The sequence below is a fragment of the Syngnathoides biaculeatus genome, chromosome 4, assembly GCF_019802595.1.
Source record: "Syngnathoides biaculeatus isolate LvHL_M chromosome 4, ASM1980259v1, whole genome shotgun sequence".
In the NCBI taxonomy this organism is placed as follows: Eukaryota; Metazoa; Chordata; class Actinopteri; order Syngnathiformes; family Syngnathidae; genus Syngnathoides; species Syngnathoides biaculeatus.
In genome coordinates this window covers 19188945-19208134 of record NC_084643.1, presented here as the reverse complement: position 1 = coordinate 19208134, position 19190 = coordinate 19188945, and the positions used below count along the sequence as shown (strand labels likewise).

General features: G+C 42.3%; 1 protein-coding gene across 2 annotated transcripts in view; it reads left to right on the top strand.

The window, feature by feature from the left end:
- The window catches only part of atad1a (ATPase family AAA domain containing 1a), a 49384-nt gene extending 30622 nt beyond the window's left edge, over positions 1–18762 (top strand). For both annotated transcript variants that reach the window (XM_061817715.1, XM_061817716.1), the window contains exons 8-10: positions 10156–10206; positions 10299–10471; positions 15097–18762. In XM_061817715.1, coding sequence (XP_061673699.1) covers positions 10156–10206; positions 10299–10471; positions 15097–15226 — 354 coding nt within the window. In that variant the 3' untranslated portion in view covers positions 15227–18762. The remainder of the gene's footprint in view (positions 1–10155; positions 10207–10298; positions 10472–15096) is intronic.
- The last annotated feature ends 428 nt before the right edge of the window (positions 18763–19190 follow it).

The following is a 19190-nucleotide window of genomic DNA, read 5'->3' as shown; positions in this document are numbered from 1 at the left end:
CTTAAAGTAACAACAAAAAATACTCAAAGTAACAAAGTATGACTTAAACATAAACTAGAAATTTGACATGACTTTCAAAACAAAATGAGCAACGAGCAACCCGTGACGAGGACAATGGATCAACAAGAACTGAAAGAAAACGGGAGTTGAGTACACAGAGACGAATGAGACAACGAGAAAAACCTGCACAGGACACGATTGGCTGGAGGGAGCTGATTGGTCAACACAAGAGAGGAGGGCAAACACGAATAGGTGGACACAACCGACAAAATCACCACACAAGACATGGAACACAGGAAAAAAAAAACAACCCAACCTGACGCAACCGCCGAGAGCAGGGACAAGGGCCTGACACAGCTGCTGGGGAGGAGGCACAAGGGCCTGACGCAGCTACCGTGGAGCAGTTATGGGGACCTGCCGAGGATCCAGCACCAGGTCCTGCTGGGGAACCGTCACGGGGGCTGCAGTTGCCTCCTCAGCGTGCCACCATCGAGGCTTGGTAGGAGTCGATACGAGTGGGGTAGAGTGCACAGGGACTCAAGAAGCCAAACAGGGAAACACTGGTAGTACAGAACAAGCAGATTCGGGAACTGGTTTGGCTTGACATCACTTTGATGCAATGGGAGGACAAAAACCGAGCTCTAAATGGACAACCTCACTGGCCACCACGCAGGTGTCCTGGATAAATGCCTAAACAGGTGCCCCGGAAAAGGTCACTGAGAAAGAACTTGGGCTGAGACCTACGGGGATAGCGACAGGGAGATGTGACAAAAAATGACTTGGACTTGTAAAACTAAGGAAGCAACCAGAAAAAACAGTCTGACTCTGAATCGGAAACATGCCCAACCTCAATTAAGCTCATCTTCATCACTGGAAAATCAGTATCTACAAAAACGTGCAGGTAAACTGGTCAGGCATGGTGAATAATTACATAAAGTGGGAGACACGGGTGAATAGGAGGAAGAAGATTAAATGACAGGGCTTGCTCGACGAGGGTCGGCTTGGCTGCCAGGCTGAAAGCGCTGGGAGGCAGACTGCCCACGTGACGATATCGTGTTCTTCACTAGGTTCTGTCTTGGTTGGTCCATTCTGTCACGATCGGAGGTAGTGAAGGGCAAGGAAGGCAAGGTGAGGTGTGGAGGACCCAAATACATGGAAGCAGGGAGGCAAGGAAGAGTAGAGCAATCTAAAAAAATCTTTAATTCTAAACACAACAAAGTAAAGTCTTACGTAAACCTAAACTAGAAACTTGACATGACTTTCAAAAACGTAATGAGGAGCAAAGCAACAAGCAACCTATTGCAAAGACAATGGATCAACAAGAACTGAAAGAAAATAGGGAGTTAAATACACGGAGATTGAGACAACATGAAATACAAGAACAGGACACGAGTGGCTAGAGGCAGCTGAATGGTCAACACAAGGGAGAAAGGCAAACACAAACAAGTGGATACAACCAACAAAATCAACACAATATTAAATAACAATATTATTCACCCCCCTTGCATTAATACTTTGTAGCTCCAACATTTCCCTATAATTTTTTAGTAACTTTACAATGTAACTTTTTATAATATAAATTTTTCACAGTAAAAACAAAAGCAACCCAACCTAAACAAAACTGAGAACATAACAAATCTAAGAATTTGAGAAGGGTGGTCACTATTTTTTCATGGCACTGTAGACTCGTTGCACAGACGCCCATTTACCCTCGAGGAGACTTGAGTGTAGAGACTGGTCCACTGTTTCACAGACGGCACAAACACTACTCTGCATTTCTCGAATGAGGAGCAACTTTCAGATGGACCATTCTCTCCAGAATCCCTTAACATTACTAGGGAGCCTGAGGATTGTGATTCCCTGTAGTTGGAACACACCCCCAGTCCACGTTCTTAAACAGGTGGAGCACCACCCGGGTGTACCAATCCAGAGAAACTTATCAGGATGTTCACTTGATGTTGCAGAGGTCTGTCAACCAAGACAGCCCTACAATAAACTGAGCCCTTCGGAACTCTTGGAGATCTCATCCACCCTCAGGGTCCTGTCACCAAGGAGCTTTTTAACCTCAATTGGTCACTTCTAACCTTAAAGACCTCGCTGACTCCCATTTTGGAAATCATCTCTGTAGAATTGAGGTCCTTGAAGTATCAGCAGTACCTTATCTCCACTATACACAGTGCTGATGGTGTAATGTTTCCCCCTCCTGAGACGCTTGATGGTGGACTAGACCAGTGATTTCCAACCTTTATACAGCCAAGGCACATATTTTACAATTGAAAAATCCCACGGCACAACAACAAAAGTAAATGTCACCAAAAATGGATAGATTAATTACTGTATGTACTTCCTGCCATCTAGTAGAAGAACATTTTTTTGTTCTGTTTGTCATTGTACCTCACTGGCATAAATAGATGAATAAAGATACATTATTTCTTGGAAATAAATGGTTTTTTTAGCAATTACATAAAATTGGATAACTTCCCACAGCACATCTGAAGAGTGCTCATGGCACACTAATGTACCCCGGAACACTGTTTGGGAATCACTGGACTAGACTTTCTTCAAACCCATATGGAAGCAATTCTCTCACAATGGCACCCTGGAACAATGTCTGCTAGGACAAATGGACCTAGATGACCAGATGATATGTTTAAACGTGCTGCAAAATCGATCAAGAAGGTGGCAGCATAGATATGTACAACGAAGGCTCACCTTGAGTACGTCATCAAAACGGACCAATCACAAGTGATGGTCGCTGTCATTCTACACGTAGCAACAATTTTTGCAGGATGTAGTCAAGTGATGCATAGGGGTCGTGCAGGCCTATGTGTCACGAACGTTGCAATGGGGGCATTATTGGTCATGCGAGCACGGAAGTATAAAGAGGGCTTTACACCCACTAAGCTGCCATCTGCTGGTCCATTTTGACTTTTGCGGGTCGCACAGGAACTCCCACTAGTCACTAAGGCAGGGTGAATTTATTCATTTGTTTACTCTGCTCGGCATGATGATAGAGCCCATTTTATTCTGCCATTTTAGAGAGCGTATTTTCATTTTTATATGTTTAATTTGCATCTTTGCCAAGTAGAAAAAATACATAACTCGTCACACCCATGTTTTCATTCTGCAACATAAAACAGCATGTTAAAGTTGCGTAAATTGTGTCTTTCTAACATAAAGTTACTGTAAATTCAACTAAACTGTTGCATGTTGAAGGAACTCAAGAAAATCAGTCCATGAATGATGCCTTCACTTACAAGTCGACAACATAATTATCAGACAATGGAACATGAGATGGGAAGTATGTGTGATGTCTGTGAGGAAATCATTTCACACCATCCTAATAATAGGATTTACATAATTCCCATGTTCACTCTACAATTAAAAACATCCCACTTCATACTGCCATTCAGAATTTAACAGGGCCCATAAATTCACGGTCATTCCTTTCTGAAAAAATCTAAACTGTTCCAAATAATGTTTTTCAATGTAATTTTGATTATTGCATATTTTGACCCTTTGACAAATACCAAAATTGGATCCAAGTTTCACTTGCCTGGACACGGGTCACCAGGGCCCCACTCTGGAGCCAGACCTAAAGGTGGGTTTCGAAGGTGCCTGGATCCAAGGGGCTCAGCGGGTCATAGCCCGACGGGGTGACATGGGTCCCCCTTCCCAGGGGCTCGCCAAGGGGCCATAGGGGTTGGGTGGAGTGTGAGCTGTAGGTGGCCGAAGGCAGGGACCTTGATGATCAGATCCCCAGTTACACATGCTGGCTCTAGAGACATGGTATGTTGTCTCTCTGGCAGAGAAGAACCCCGAGCTGGTGTGTGAGGTCGAGAGATTCTGACTGTATATAGCCAGTCCTCTTGAGAGGGGTTGGAATGTCTTCCAATCTGGAGTTGCCACAGTGTGTACATATTGGCTCGGATGGAGCCTGTACGTTGGGGTTCACTCTGGTGAATGAGAGGGTACCCTCCCTCGGCCTTTGGGTGGGGGGAAAGGTCCTGACTGTTGTTTGTGCCCATGCACCAAACAAAACTGTACCCAACCTTTTCAGAGTACATAGAGGGAGTGTTGGAGAGCGCACCCACTGGGGACTCCATCATTCTGCTGAGGTACTACAATGTTCAAGTGGGCAATAACAGTGAGACCTCAAAGAGTGTGACTGAAAAGAATCCCAGCCCCCGATCACAATTCGAGTGTGTTTTGTTACTGTACTGCTGTGCTCATCTCAGAATGTCCATAACTCACATCATATTCAAATATAACTGTGTCCACATGTGTAATTCGATAATCAGCAATGTGGTTGTGTCATCAGACTTGTGACAGCATGTTTTGGACCCCGGGTTAAGAGCATAGCAGAGCTGTCAACTGATCACCACCTGATGGTGAGATGGCTCCAATAGTCGGCGAAGATGCCGGGCCAATGTAGCAGGGCCAAACGTATTGTTAGGGGCTCCTGGGAACACCTCGACTGTGAGCGGTTGAGAGAATACTTCAAAGACCTCCTCAATTCCACTAGCATGCCTTCCCATGACGAAGAAGAGTCTGGGTTCACTGATACGGGCTCTCCTATCACTGGGTTTGCGGTCAAAAAAGCTCCTTGGTGGAAAGGCCCCAGGGGTGGAAGAGATTCGCCCAGAGGTCCTAGGCTCTGGATGTTGTGGGGCTGTCCTGGTTGTCACGCCTTTGCAACATCGCGTGGACATCAGGAACAGTGCATTTGGATTGCAGACTGGGGTGGTCAGGGTATCTTGGGATCTTTTCACAAGTGAGCGAAGAATGGAGTGGGAGTTCAACAGGTGGATCGATGCAGCATCTGCAGTGATGTGGACTTTGTATCGGTCTGTCATGGTAAAGAAGGAGCTAAATCAAAAGGTGAAGCTCTCAATTTACAGGTCGAGCTACATTCTTACTATCACCTATGGTCACAAACTATGGGTCGTGACTAAAAGACCAAGATCCCAAAAACAAGTACGCAGAATGAGTTTTCCCCACAGGGTTTCCAGTCTCTCCCTTAGGGTGACAAGCTCAATCATGTGGGAGAGGCTCAGTGTAGAGTCACTGCTCCTCCGCATTGAGAGGAGCCGGATGAGGTGGCTGGGATATCTGATTCAGATATCTTCCATACACCTCCTTGGTGACTGGCAAGAGACCCCGGGGATGACCCAAGACACGCTGGACAGAATTTGTCTATTGGCTGGCCTGGGAACACCATGGGATCCCTCCAGAAAAGCTGGATGAAGTGACTTGGGAAGGGATGTCTGTGTGTCTCTGTTAAAGCTACTGCCCCCGTACCCCAACCTCGGATAAGATGTAGAAGATTAATGGATAGATGTCATAATATTTTGAAAGCACCTACATTGTTACTGAAAAAAAACAAAGTCTCTTGTATTAAGTAAAATAAACTGATGCACGCTGGCATAATTGAAAAAAAGTCAATTTTTCACTTTTTATTGTGAGCTTCATTTATTTTTAAGCTGTTTGCAAAGGCACAGTGCCTACAAATGTATTTTCCTTCCATCCATTTTCTTAGCCGCTTATCCTCACAAGGGTCATGGGAGTGCTGGACCCTATCCCAGCCGTCGACATGCAGAAGGTGTAGTACACCCTGAATTGGTTGCCAGGCAATCGCAGGATGCAAAGAGACAAACAACCACACTCACAGTCACACCTAGGGGCAATTTCAAGTGTCCAGTTAATCTTCTTCTTCTTTTCCTTTCGGCTTGTCCCATTGGGGGTCGCCACAGCGTGTCATCTTTTGCCATCTTAGCTTAGCTCCTGCATCTTCCTCTCGAACCCCAACTGCCCTCATGTCTTCCCTCACCACATCCATAAACCTTCTCTTTGGTCTTCCTCTCGTCCTTTTGCCTGGCAGCTCCATCCTCAGCACCCTACCACCAATATACTCACTCTCTCGCCTCTGAACATGTCCAAACCATCGAAGTCTGCTCTCTCGAACCTTGTCAGCAAAACATCCAACTTTGGCTGTCCCTCTAATGAGCTCATTTCTAATCTTATCCAACCTGCTCACTCTGAGCGAGAACCTCAACATCTTCATTTCTGCCACTTCCAGTTCTGCTTCCTGTTGTTTCTTCAGTGCCACCGTCTCTAATCTGTACATCATGGGCGGCCTCACCACTGTTTTGTAAACTTTCCCCTTCATCCTAGCAGAGACTCTTCTGTCACATAACACACCAGACACCTTTCGCCAGCTGTTCCAACCTGCTTGGACCCGTTTCTTCACTTCCTTACCACACTCACCATTGCTCTGGATTGTTGACCCTAAATATTTGAAGTCGTCCACCCTCACTATCTCTTCTCCCTTTAGCCTCACTCTTCCCCCTCCACTTTTCTCATTCACGCACATATATTCTGTTTTACTTCGGCTAATCTTCATTCCTCTCTTTTCCAGTGCATGTCTCCATCTTTCTAATTGTTCCTCTGCATGCTCCCTGCTTTCACTGCAAATCACAATATCATCTGCGAACATCATGGTCCAAGGGGATTCCAGTCTAACCTTATCTGTCAGCCTATCAATTACCACTGCAAATAGGAAGGGGCTCAGAGCTGATCCCTGATGCAGTCCCACCTCCACCTTAAATTCCTCTGTCACACCTAAGGCACACCTCACCATTGTTCTGCTGCCATCATACATGTCCTGTACTATTTTAACATACTTCTCTGCCACACCAGACTTACGCATGCAGTACCACAGTTCCTCTCTTTGTACTCTGTCATAGGCTTTCTCTAGATCCACAAAGACACAATGTAGCTCCTTCTGACCTTCTCTGTACTTTTCCACGAGCATCCTCAAGGCAAATAATGCATCTGTGGTACTCTTTCTAGGCATGAAACCATACTGTTGCTCACAGATACTTACTTCTGTCCTGAGTCGAGCCTACACTACTCTTTCCCATAACTTCATTGTGTGGCTCATCAACTTTATTCCTCTATAGTTCCCACAGCTCTGAACATCCCCTTTGTTCTTAAAAATGGGAACTAGAACACTTTTCCTCCATTCTTCAGGCATCTTTTCACCCGCTAGTATTCTGTTGAATAAGTTGGTCAAAAACTCAACAGCCATCTCTCCAAATTGCTTCCATACCTCTACCGGTATGTCATCAGGACCAACTCCCTTTCCATTTTTCATCCTTTGTAGTCCCTTTCTGACTTCCCCCTTAGTAATCATTGCCACTTCCTGGTCCTTCACACGTGCCTCTTCAACTCTTCCTTCTCTCTCATTTTCTTCAGTTGTGATTGGTGCAGATTGTAATGGACATATTGGTAAAGGAAACAGGGGCGATGAAGAAGTGATGGGTAAGTACGGCATCTAGGAAAGGAACTTTGAGGGACAGATGGTGGTGGACTTTGCAAATAGGATGGAGATGGCTGTAGTGAACACTTATTTCCAGAAGAGGGAGGAACATATAGTGACCTACAAGAGCGGAGGTAGAAGCACGCAGGTGGATTATATTTTGTGCAGACGATGTAATCTGAAGGAGGTTACTGACTGTAAAGTAGTGGTAGGGGAGAGTGTAGCTCGACAGCATAGGATGGTAGTGTGTAGGATGACTCTGGTGGTGGGTAGGAAGATTAAGATGACAAAGGTAGAGCAGAGAAACATGTGGTGGAAGCTGAGAAAGGAAGAATGTTTTGCGGCCTTTCGGAAAGAGGTAAAACAGGCTCTCGACGGACAGCAGAAGCTCCCGGAAGACTGGACAACGACAGCTAAGGTAATCAGAGAGACAGGCAGGAGAGTACTTGGTGTGTCTTTTGGTAGGAAAGGGGAGAAGGAGACTTTGTGGTGGAACCCCAAAATACAAGGAGTCATACAAGGAAAGAGATTAGCGAAAAAGAAGTGGGATACTGAGAGGACTGAGGAGAGACGAAAGGAGTACATCGAGATGCGACGTAGGGCAAAGGTAGAGGTGGCAAAGGCTAAACAAGAGGCATATGAAGACATGTACACCAGGTTTGACACGAAAGAAGGAGAAAAGGATCTCTACAGGTTGGCCAGACAGAGGGATAGAGATGGGAAGGATGTGCAGCAGGTCAGGGTGATTAAGGATAGAGATGGAAATGTGTTGACTGGAGCCGGTAATGTACTAAATAGATGGAAAGAATACTTTGAGAAGTTGATGAATGAAGAAAATGAGAGAGAAGGAAGAGTTCAAGAGGCAAGTGTGAAGGACCAGGAAGTGGCAATGATTACTAAGGGGGAAGTCAGAAAGGCACTACAAAGGATGAAAAATGGAAAGGCAGTTGGTCCTGATGACATACCGGTAGAGGTATGGAAGCAATTTGGAGAGATGGCTGTAGAGTTTTTGACCAACATATTCAACAGAATATTAGCGGGCGAAAAGGTGCCTGAAGAATGGAGGAAAAGTGTTCTAGTTCCCATTTTTAAGAACAAAGGGGATGTTCAGAGCTGTGGAAACTATAGAGGAATAAAGTTGATGAGCCACACAATGAAGTTATGGGAAAGAGTAGTGTAGGCTCGACTCAGGACAGAAGTAAGTATCTGTGAGCAACAGTATGGTTTCATGCCTAGAAAGAGTACCACAGATGCATTATTTGCCTTGAGGATGCTCGTGGAAAAGTACAGAGAAGGTCAGAAGGAGCTACATTGTGTCTTTGTGGATCTAGAGAAAGCCTATGACAGAGTACCAAGAGAGGAACTGTGGTACTGCATGCGTAAGTCTGGTGTGGCAGAGAAGTATGTTAAAATAGTACAGGACATGTATGATGGCAGCAGAACAATGGTGAAGTGTGCCTTAGGTGTGACAGAGGAATTTAAGGTGGAGGTGGGACTGCATCAGGGATCAGCTCTGAGCCCCTTCCTGTTTACGGTGTTAATGGATAAGCTGACAGATGAGGTTAGACTGGAATCCCCTTGGACCATGATGTTCGCAGATGATATTGTGATATGCAGTGAAAGCAGGGAGCATGCAGAGGAACAATTAGAAAGATGGAGACATGCACTGGAAAGGAGAGGAATGAAGATTAGCCGAAGTAAAACAGAATATATGTGCGTGAATGAGAAAAGTGGAGGGGGAAGAGTGAGGCTACAGGAAGAAGAGATAGTGAGGGTGGACGACTTCAAATATTTAGGGTCAATAATCCAGAGCAATGGTGAGTGTGGTAAGGAAGTGAAGAAACGGGTCCAAGCAGGTTGGAACAGCTGGCGAAAGGTGTCTGGTGTGTTATGTGACAGAAGAGTCTCTGCTAGGATGAAGGGCAAAGTTTACAAAACAGTGGTGGGCTGGCCATGATGTACAGATTAGAGACGGTGGCACTGAAGAAACAACAGGAAGCAGAACTGGAGGTGGCAGAAATGAACATGTTGAGGTTCTCCCTCGGAGTGAGCAGGTTGGATAGGATTAGAAATGAGCTCATTAAGAGGGACAGCCAAAGTTGAATGTTTTGCTGACAACGTTCGAGAGAGCAGACTTCGATGGTTTGGACATGTTCAGAGGCGAGAGAGTGAGTATATTGGTGGTAGGGTGCTGAGGATGGAGCTGCCAGGCAAAAGGGCGAGAGGAAGACCAAAGAGAAGGTTTATGGATGTGGTGAGGGAAGACATGAGGGCAGTTGGTGTTCGAGAGGAAGATGCAGGAGATAGGCTAAGATGGCAAAAGATGACACACTGTGGCGACCCCTAACGGGACAAGCCGAAAGGAAAAGAAGAAGAAGAAGATGCCAGTGAGGCACAATGACAGATAGAACAAAAAAAATCTCTTCTCTTAGATGGCAGGAAGTATATACAGTAATTAACCTATCCATTTTTGGTGAAATTTACTTTTGTTTGTTTGCCGTGGGATTGGACGATAGGCAGGGCACTGTGAGCTGGTCACCAAGTGAATCACAGGGCACATGTTAAAACTCAACCAACCATTCACACTCACATTTACACACACACACCCAATCAAAGAGTCTTCAAAAAATCTGTCACATGCCAGAGTACCTTTGATAATTTTTTTTAAACACAACAAAATTGTGGCTCATAAAAATGCCCAGTGGATTCTGACTATGAGAAACCAATAGTCACAGTGGCTGGTGAGCAAAAATGTTTGCCTCAACATCTGTAACCATGCCAAATGTGTGTTTTTTCTTTTATTTTGTTTTTTATTGAATTTTTTTTTTTTTCAGGATACAAAACAAAGATATGCCATCTTGCAGTTGATATTAGCAGAAGAAAATGTAAGATTTGATTCATGCATGCAAAATGTAAAGTATTCAAGACTCCCTTTAAATTTTTTTCATTTGTGATCATAATGCTTTCTGTTGGGCAGCTAAGCAGTACTATTAATCTGAAGGACATAGCTGAGAAGACAGAAGGCTACTCTGGGAGTGACCTGCGGGAACTTTGCCGTGACGCCGCCATGTACAGAGTCCGGGACTACGTCCGCAAGGAACAGATGCGGCAGATCGCTCACCAGCTCGGAGAGGTCCAGGAGAAGGAAACGTATGAGGCACAGCTACATCATTTGAGCAAAACTAATGTTTGCGTAACAGCGGTTGTCTCAAAGTCAAGATTTTAAGTAGACAAGTGCAGCAATTGAGAGAAATGATGACGTGGGAATTAATACATAATAAGGTTTACTCTAAAGCTTAGGGCTAACTTCTTAATGGTTGAAGATTTAAAACTGAGAGGGCAATTTGACAACAGAATGTTTATTAATGCATCGGTTAAAAACGATAAATCCATACAACTGGATATCTGTTCATGGAGGCGGTGGAATCATGTGTCGCACGTTAGGCTATACAGTTTTCAGCTCTTAAAACAATGGAAGAGCATAGGGTTAGGTAACGTTATGCGAAAAACCAAAAACAGCTGTGATGGGCTTTAGTGACATTACTAGTCTTATAAATGATAAACTTTTCAGTAGTGTCAGCATTTGCTTCAACAATAGATTTTACTATTTAAACTACTATATATGTGACCACATAGAATAGACGCACCGTTACGTTGCATACATTTTATGAGGGTGAAAGGTGTGCAGCAGAGTGTAAACATGAAACTGGAAATATTGTGTTGACAAATCTCATGGGCTGTCAAGTCCTCACAGTCTACTTACATGTTCCTGTGTTGGTACTGTGTGACCTCAAAAAGAAGCCCCCATTAATATCCAAGGCGTCCACTAAAAGGGCACATAGTGAAAGTATGTCCCAAAGCTGCCAGCCAAGATAGTTGTTGCAAGTCCAGTCATTGAGCACTCAGCAAGCACTGTGTGATTACAGTGCTCATAGCTTTGAGCACACCCTAGGCTCTAAAATATTGTGTAGATTATTTTCAAAACAAAAATACATTGTTGTAATCTCTACCGTGCCTTGTGAAATTATTGAACTTGAACTTTTTAACCTTTCGCCACATTTCAGGCTTCAAAAATAAAGATATAAAATTATTTTTTTTTGTCAAGAATCTATAACAAGTGGGACACAATCGTGAAGTGGAACGAAATGTATTTATTTTATACTTGTTAACAAATAAAAACCTGAGAAGTGGGGCGTACAATATTATTGACCCCCCCCCTTGCATTAATACTTTGTAGCGCCACGTTTTGCTGGAATTACAGCTGCAAGTCGCTTGGGGTTCGTCTTTATTCAGTTTTGCACAGTGAGAGACTGAAAGACTTGTCCATTCTTCCTTGCAAAACAGCTCGAGCTCAGTGAGGTTGGATGGAGAGCGTTTGTAAACAGCAGTCTGCCCACAGATTCACGATTGGATTCAGGTCTGGACTTTGACTTGGCCATTCTAACGCCTGGATATGTTTATTTGTGAAGCATTCCATTGTAGATATGGCTTCGTGTTTTGGATCAATGTCCTGCCGGAAGATAAATTTCTGTCCCACTCTCAGTTCTTTTGCAGACTCCAACAGTTTTTCTTCCAAAATGGTCCTGTATTTGGTTCCATTCATCTTCCCATCAATTTTAACCATCTTCCCTGTCATGCTGACAAAAATCAGGCCAAACCATGGGGGTGCCTCCACCATGTTTGACAGTGGGGGTGGTGTGTTCAGCGTGATGAGCTGTGTTGCTTTTACGCCAAACATATCATTTTGCATTGTGGCCAAAAAGTTCGATTTTGGTTTCATCTGACCAGAGCACCTACTTCCACATGTTTGGTGTGTCTCCCAGGTGGCTTGTGGAAAACTTTAAATGAGACTTTTTATGGATATCTTTGAGAAATAGCTTTCTACTTGCCACTCTTCCTTGAAGGCCAAATTTGTGCAGTGTACGACTGATTGTTGTCCTATGGACAAACTCCCCCATCTCAGCTGTACATCTCTGCAGTTCATCCAGAGTGACCATCGGCCTCTTGGCTGCATCTCTAATCATTCTTCTCATTGTTCGAGGTGAAAGTTTAGAGGGATGGCCGGTTCTTGGTAGATTTGCAGTGCTCTGATTCTCCTTCCATTTCAATATGATTGCTTGCACAGTGCTCCTTGAGATGTTTAAAGCTTGGGAAATATTTTTGTATCCAAATCCAGCTTTAAACTTCTCCACAGCAGTATCTCAGACTTGCCTGGTGTGTTCCTTGGTCTTCATGATGCTCTCTGCACTTTAAACAGAACCCAAGACTATCACAGAGCAAGTGCATTTATACGGAGACTTGATTACACACAGGTGGATTCTATTTATCATCATCAGTCAACATTGGATCATTCAGAGATCCTCAGTGAACTTCTGGTGTGAGTTTCCTGCACTGAAAGTAAAGGGGCCGAATAATTAGAGACTATGGCACTGAAGAAACAACAGGAAGCAAAACTGGAGGTAGCAGAAATCAGGATGCTGAGGTTCTCGCTTGGAGTCAACAGGTTGGATAGGATTAGAAATGAGCTCATTAGTGGGACAGCCAAAGTTGGATGTTTTGGAGACAAGGTTAGAGAGAGCAGACTTCGATGGTTCGGACATGTTCATAGACGAGAGAGTGAGTATATTGGTAGAAGAGTGCTGAGGATGGAGCTGCCAGGCAAAAGAGCAAGAGGAAGACCAAAGAAAAGGTTGATGGATGTTGTGAGGGAGGGAGGACATGAAGACAGTGGGTGTTAGATAAGAAGATGCACGAGATAGGCTTAGATGGAAAAAGATAACAAGCCAAAAGGAAAGGAAGAAGAAGATATATAATTTTAGTTGTGGGCCATCAAGCAAAAAGGGTCAAGAATTAGTGGTCTTTTACACTTTAGAAAATTCAACAAGAATATCATTTTATAGAATTAGGTTGTTTACGGTTGTCTGCATCAACAGATATCAGACACGTGATACACAGACCCCAAGTAGTGCTCAAGAACATGCCCTTTTACTCAGATGGAAAAAAGGGCCCTTTTTGCTTCAGACCATTTTTTTCCTTAAAAAATTAAAAAATAACCCCTCCATTTTGATATTTGAATGGGATTTATTTTAGTCCTGGGGAGAGTTTTGTATTATGCGCCACCTTCATTTATTTATGATTAATCTGAGGCACTTTAATTGGTGGCAGGTGTCTACTGACCACTATTCGAAATGTTTTAATCTGATTGCTTAATGCGGAGCAAAGATAAATTCCCATTGATAAGAGGTTGTGTGCACTTGTGTGACCATGTTATCTGATTTGATCATTTTTACTTCTCCTTTAATTTTTGTACCAGTTAGAGGTTAACTAATTGGACTAACTAATTTAATCATTTAAAAAAAATGGTTGACCTTGGTCTCACGTAACATTTGTTAATAGTCACCTTCCTTGTCAAACATATTATTGACTGTTGTGTTAACAGAAATCAATATATAAGTTGAACCTATATATTTTTTCCACTTAATAGTATGAAAAATTTGGGAAATGGTGTCATTTTTGGCTTCAGGAGATGCACACTGGATTTATCATGATGCACAAACTATTTCCAAATTCCTTAAGGATTGTTTTTGATTAAACAGCAAAAAAACCAACAATTCCAATTTTTCCATCAATATGGAGTGCTGTGTGTACAATAATGAGGGGGGAATAAGAACTTAAATGCTTTAAGCAAATGGCTGCCAAAATAAAAAGACTACAACATTCCAGGTCTGTATACTTTCCGTACCTACATTACATTGGTCATCACCGCTGTAAACTACAACCTTAAGTATTCAGAACAAAAACAAAACAAAAAAACTGTGAAAGTAGTACCTTCCTGACAATGTTCACATGGAGAAAATGTATCTATGTAAAGGCAAAATATTTGGTATCCTGGCTTGTTTTGGAAAGCATTTACCGTAATTTCTAGACTATAAGACTAACTTGATTATAAAACTCACCCAGTACATTTTTGAAGGAAAAAACTTTTGTACATACATAAACCGCACCTGTCTATAAGCAGCATGTGCCCACATTGAAACATGATATATTTACGAAAGACAGTACACAGAAAGAGTTTTAAAAGTTTTAATAATATACCTTAGCTTTTCTTTCCAAACAGTGCCTGTGATGTGGCAGTAACACAGCAGCAATATGGTAGTAACACAGCACTAACAGGGTTGGGTAAAAAAACATACCGGTAAAAGTAAAGGGGGCGCAGTAGGAACACCGTAGCAACACTGTTCAGGCCACCTGCTTTTTTACCTGGGAAAGCTTTTTTCATCTTTTGACATTGCTCCAGTTCTTCCCGCTGCCATTTCCAGTGTCTCACCATCGATTGATTCATTTATACCAAGTTCACATGGAGTAGCTCTGTTTCCTTCTTTTATCGGCCAGCTCGATTGCTTTTAACTTGAAAGCTGTGTCATATGTATTTATTCTTGCATTTTCCATGATGAGGGTCTGTTCATGCAAATTTTTTTCATGCACAAAGCGCAAAGTTACATTAAACTTGCGTCATCCTTGACACATATTCCACCTGTCTCACTCTTACCTTTTCTACTCGACTGCCCCTAGCAGCCGTTAGAAAAAAAACATAAATTAGCCGCATCATTGCATAAGACGCAGAGTTGAAAGCGTGTGACAAGAGTCGCGGCTTATAGTCCGGAAATTACATTATGTGTGCTGTAATTGTAATGAATTGGCCCGTGTGAAAAACTGTGAATTGGAACTTCCTCTGGCTGCGTGTCATTAGTAACTTTTCATGTTCTGTGCTGCAGACCCGTGGATGAGGATCGATTGCGTCCAATAACCCAGCTTGACCTCCTCTTTGGCTTGGACAAGATGAGGGAGTCCAAACGGGGAACAGCAAATGAGTTACGTCCTGTGTCTGACGTTCCACTGGACTGAATATTTTTGAAGGTTCATTTTTTCTTTGTTCTTTGTGATGTCCTTCTGGTCCAATTTTTTTTTTTTTTGTCTCTTGGAAAAGGAACAAGAGGCAGCACTACGTTTGTGGTTCCTTTTCTTTTGGGTTGTTCAGGAAAACTGCTATCTGAGACATGCACAAAACTTTATCACTGCTCTGGCTATATATAGCCCTAGTAGACCAAGATAGAGCATGTTTACTTACACCTAAGACACACAAGTAGTAGATAAAATTAAGTATACTAATTGGAGTGGAAGGGGATAATGCATTAAGTTAAAATGTACTTGCTAAGTCAGCATACTGTTTTTCAGAAGAGACCCTCCATGTGGGCAGTTATCGCACAAAAATAAATTCTTCACACCCACGTTGAATCATAAAAGCTCAATGCAGAGAACTTGATGACCATTGACACATGTGAATGAGCCTGTTGGTTTCTAAATAGTGATTCATGGCAAGAACTAGAAGCCACTATGCATTATCGCCAATCTGCTAGTGCAATGATTTTATACAAATTATCATGCGTGAACAAAACCGCAGACAAGTGGTATCGAAGATCAACAGATAGAGGGATGGATATCCTCGGTGATGGATGGACATTGTCAGACAAGGTACTGTTTATTGCTTTACACGAGCAAAACAAATAACTATGCGAGTTTGTCATTCTATAATGGGTCCTGCTTAGAAAATAGACACATGCTAAGAAGGTGGTATCTGAGAAAGGAATTTTCACTTTTTAGTCAGATGGTGTTTTAAATTTGCAAATCTCAAACTTCACATTGAATGCTGTGTTTCCTCCTGGTCCAAAAATAATATTTTTAACTTATAACATTGATCACACTTTGCATTTCCATTATGCTAACATAGTTATTAGTCCCTTTTATGAATAGTTATTACATCAGTGAAGCATTGTTAATCATTATATCTATTATAAATATATCTATTAATTCCGGCCAGCTCAAATATAATTTTACAAAAAAAAAGTGGAAAAAGATCAGTCGTATATACAGTCCTTTATGTTACATTATATTATATATGTGTGTGTGCGTGTGTAAGTTGAAGCCAGAGGTTTATATACACTGCAAAAGCACATTTCATTTTTTGTCTCACTCTCTGAAGTCAGACCTGCTGCTCGGCCACACACTCCTTCCTAGTTTACCTTCCACCGCCTCCCTGTCCGCTTTTAAAGGGGTACACTCAAAATTACAAATGTTACAGTACTTACACAGCCCATCAATGTGGTTTATAGAGCTTGTGCACCTACGTCATAAAATCAAACGACTCGCCATATTGACTGTCGAACAAAGCATTGTTGCAAGTTAATTCTGTTGAGAACGAAACGAAAATACGTCTTATAGCACGACGTCCAGAGTTTTGTCTCATACCGTTAAACATTTAGAAGGTGATAATAAACGAAGGTACGTGGAAAAATTAGAGGCACTTGCCATTGAGGACCAATATTTAATGCCAAGATCGATGTTTTTGCCGATAAGAAAGTGGAATGTTAACCCACTTTCGCTTGTTTTGGATAACTGGGTCTACACATGTATCCGGTGAGTAAGTCGTCAAGATTTACACAGAAAAGTTTAAACGTGTATAAAAGTTTGGACGCAGACAAATACTTCATTGCTGGATCTGTTCTCAATCAGAAATAAATCCCACATAGTGATGGACCCACTTAGATTTTTTCAATACAAATATCAATATTTAAGTAGATGACGCCTGATTTTACACAAACTCGCATTCATTAACTATGGTTGGAAAAAAAAAAAAGGGCAGGGTGTCATCGTTTTCGTACACGGAAGCGTATTGCAGCCACACGTGAATCTCCGTAAATCACTCTGCTACAGACGGTTCATTTTCTTTTTTTAAATATGCATTGTTCTCAATTGAGTAAATTTATCATTATAAATACTTCTTGGTGATTTGAGATTGAGAAGAATAGTTCCTACCTGAAATGAAATAATTGCTACACAGGCGTGTGTATTTGGTTGGGCATCATCCATCCCATTTAATTGCCGAAATCCATCTATCTTTTCTGGTCTTTTCAGCTGGTATGCTATAGAATGACCTCTTTGAATATCTGTCTCATCCATTGTGACAACCAACAGCATAACAAGTCTCTGGTATTGTAAATATTCTCCTCCGGTTCAATGTCGAGCTTGAGCAATGTTTGACCGGCAATACGGTGCCGTGAAAATGGTGACGTCATTAACAGCGTCCTTAGCGCCGCCCACCATCGGTGCTTTAGTTAGCAACACAGTCTGGGCAATGTAGAGCAAAGACGAGCTTGACATGTTTACGTTTACTCTCGATAATAATGACAAAAATAAAAAAAAAAAAGCTGTTACTTTCAGATGCAATGAATGTCGGAGTATGTGAATAATAGAAGAAAAAGCAATGAAACTGGATGAGATTTTCTCTTTTTCGAGTGAGAATGGTCTGGTCTGAAGCCAAAGTAGAAAGTGCAGGATGAGCTGGTGTAAAATGTTAAAATTCCACCTGATCGAGGATGAATGCACAGACAATACAGTGCACAAAAGCTAATTCTGTATTTCAAATATAGAAGGCAACATAACATTAATCTTAAAACTGTTTGGGAGCATCAGTCAGCTTTCAACATGGGTTGCTTAAAAAAATAAATGAATGAAACAAAGTTGGAGGCAACCTTTCAAATTTATAGGTCACACTTGGCTTGGTTTGGTTAGCAATGTATGTTTTTGTTTGTTGATATTTTCATTGCGTGTTTTCAAAAACAAATAGAATTGTTTTTAAAAATGTTCTGATGGGAATTTAAATGCTGTCTGAATCTTTTAATGAGCCATGTCACTTCAATGAATGACACTGATCTGACCACAGTGCATACATCTGATGTTGCTCACAGTGAGCAAAGGGGGAGAGCGCTCACGGGCTGCATGTGTTCTTTTAGACACGTATAAAATTGGAGGGAACATTGACGTCAGCATATCAGCCATCATACAGTGATGAAAGTCCTCTGGATTTTCCCGGAATTTCAGATTTTTAAGTTTTCATGAAAATTGCTCCGGAAAATTGAGGAAGAATTGCCTAAAATTAATCCGGATATTAGTTGACAACATTGAACAAACATGCGTTTGAGTTTGTTGTTTGGCTTTCACGAGCGTAGCCCTGTTGAGACACTAACACTAGTAACAGTAACGTCCCTCCCCTCGCATTCTCTCAATATGTCGCTTATTTTGTTTGGTCTTGACATAATTTACGTGTTTATTTCATAAACCTTGTTAACTAAACAAGCCTGCTCCAAAACAACCGGTATTCATCCGCAAACAGGAAATGCAAGTTAACCGCACTGAGCATGTACAGAGCATGTGCGAAAGCGCATGTTCACAGCTGCTTCACGGATTACAAGCGCATTTACGTTGAAAGTCATCAACATCATGAGCCATGTCAAAGGAAATTCAGTTACACCGGGGGTGCTCATTGCGTCGATCGCGAGGCAGCGTGACGGCGTAAAAAAAAAAAACAAAAAAAAAAAAAACATTAGACTATCATCCCCTTCATTCAGGTGTGGCCAATATGTCGAGCGCGTGCACATAAAGGCATGCTCTACCAAGCCGGCCTCCTATTTACGGCAGTCCCGTGGTGGGATTTAAAAATTTTACTTTCAATTTTTGTCTGAATTTTGTTCACAGATATCGCCAGAATGCACCACAGCCATCCATTTTTCCAAACATTTCCCGGGGGGGCACGCCCCCGGAACCCTCTAGTACTTGCAATTGTACTTTCAGGAATTTTCACGAAGGTCCACTTTCATCTGTAATCATAGTAGAGGCGATCCTTAATGACGGAGCAAAAGGGGGTGACTTGGATACGAGTGCATCATTGATACCGAAATACTTTTTAAATCCATTGCAGATTTTCTCTGAATACAATCCGAATAACAATGAAGACTTAATAGTCGTGATACTT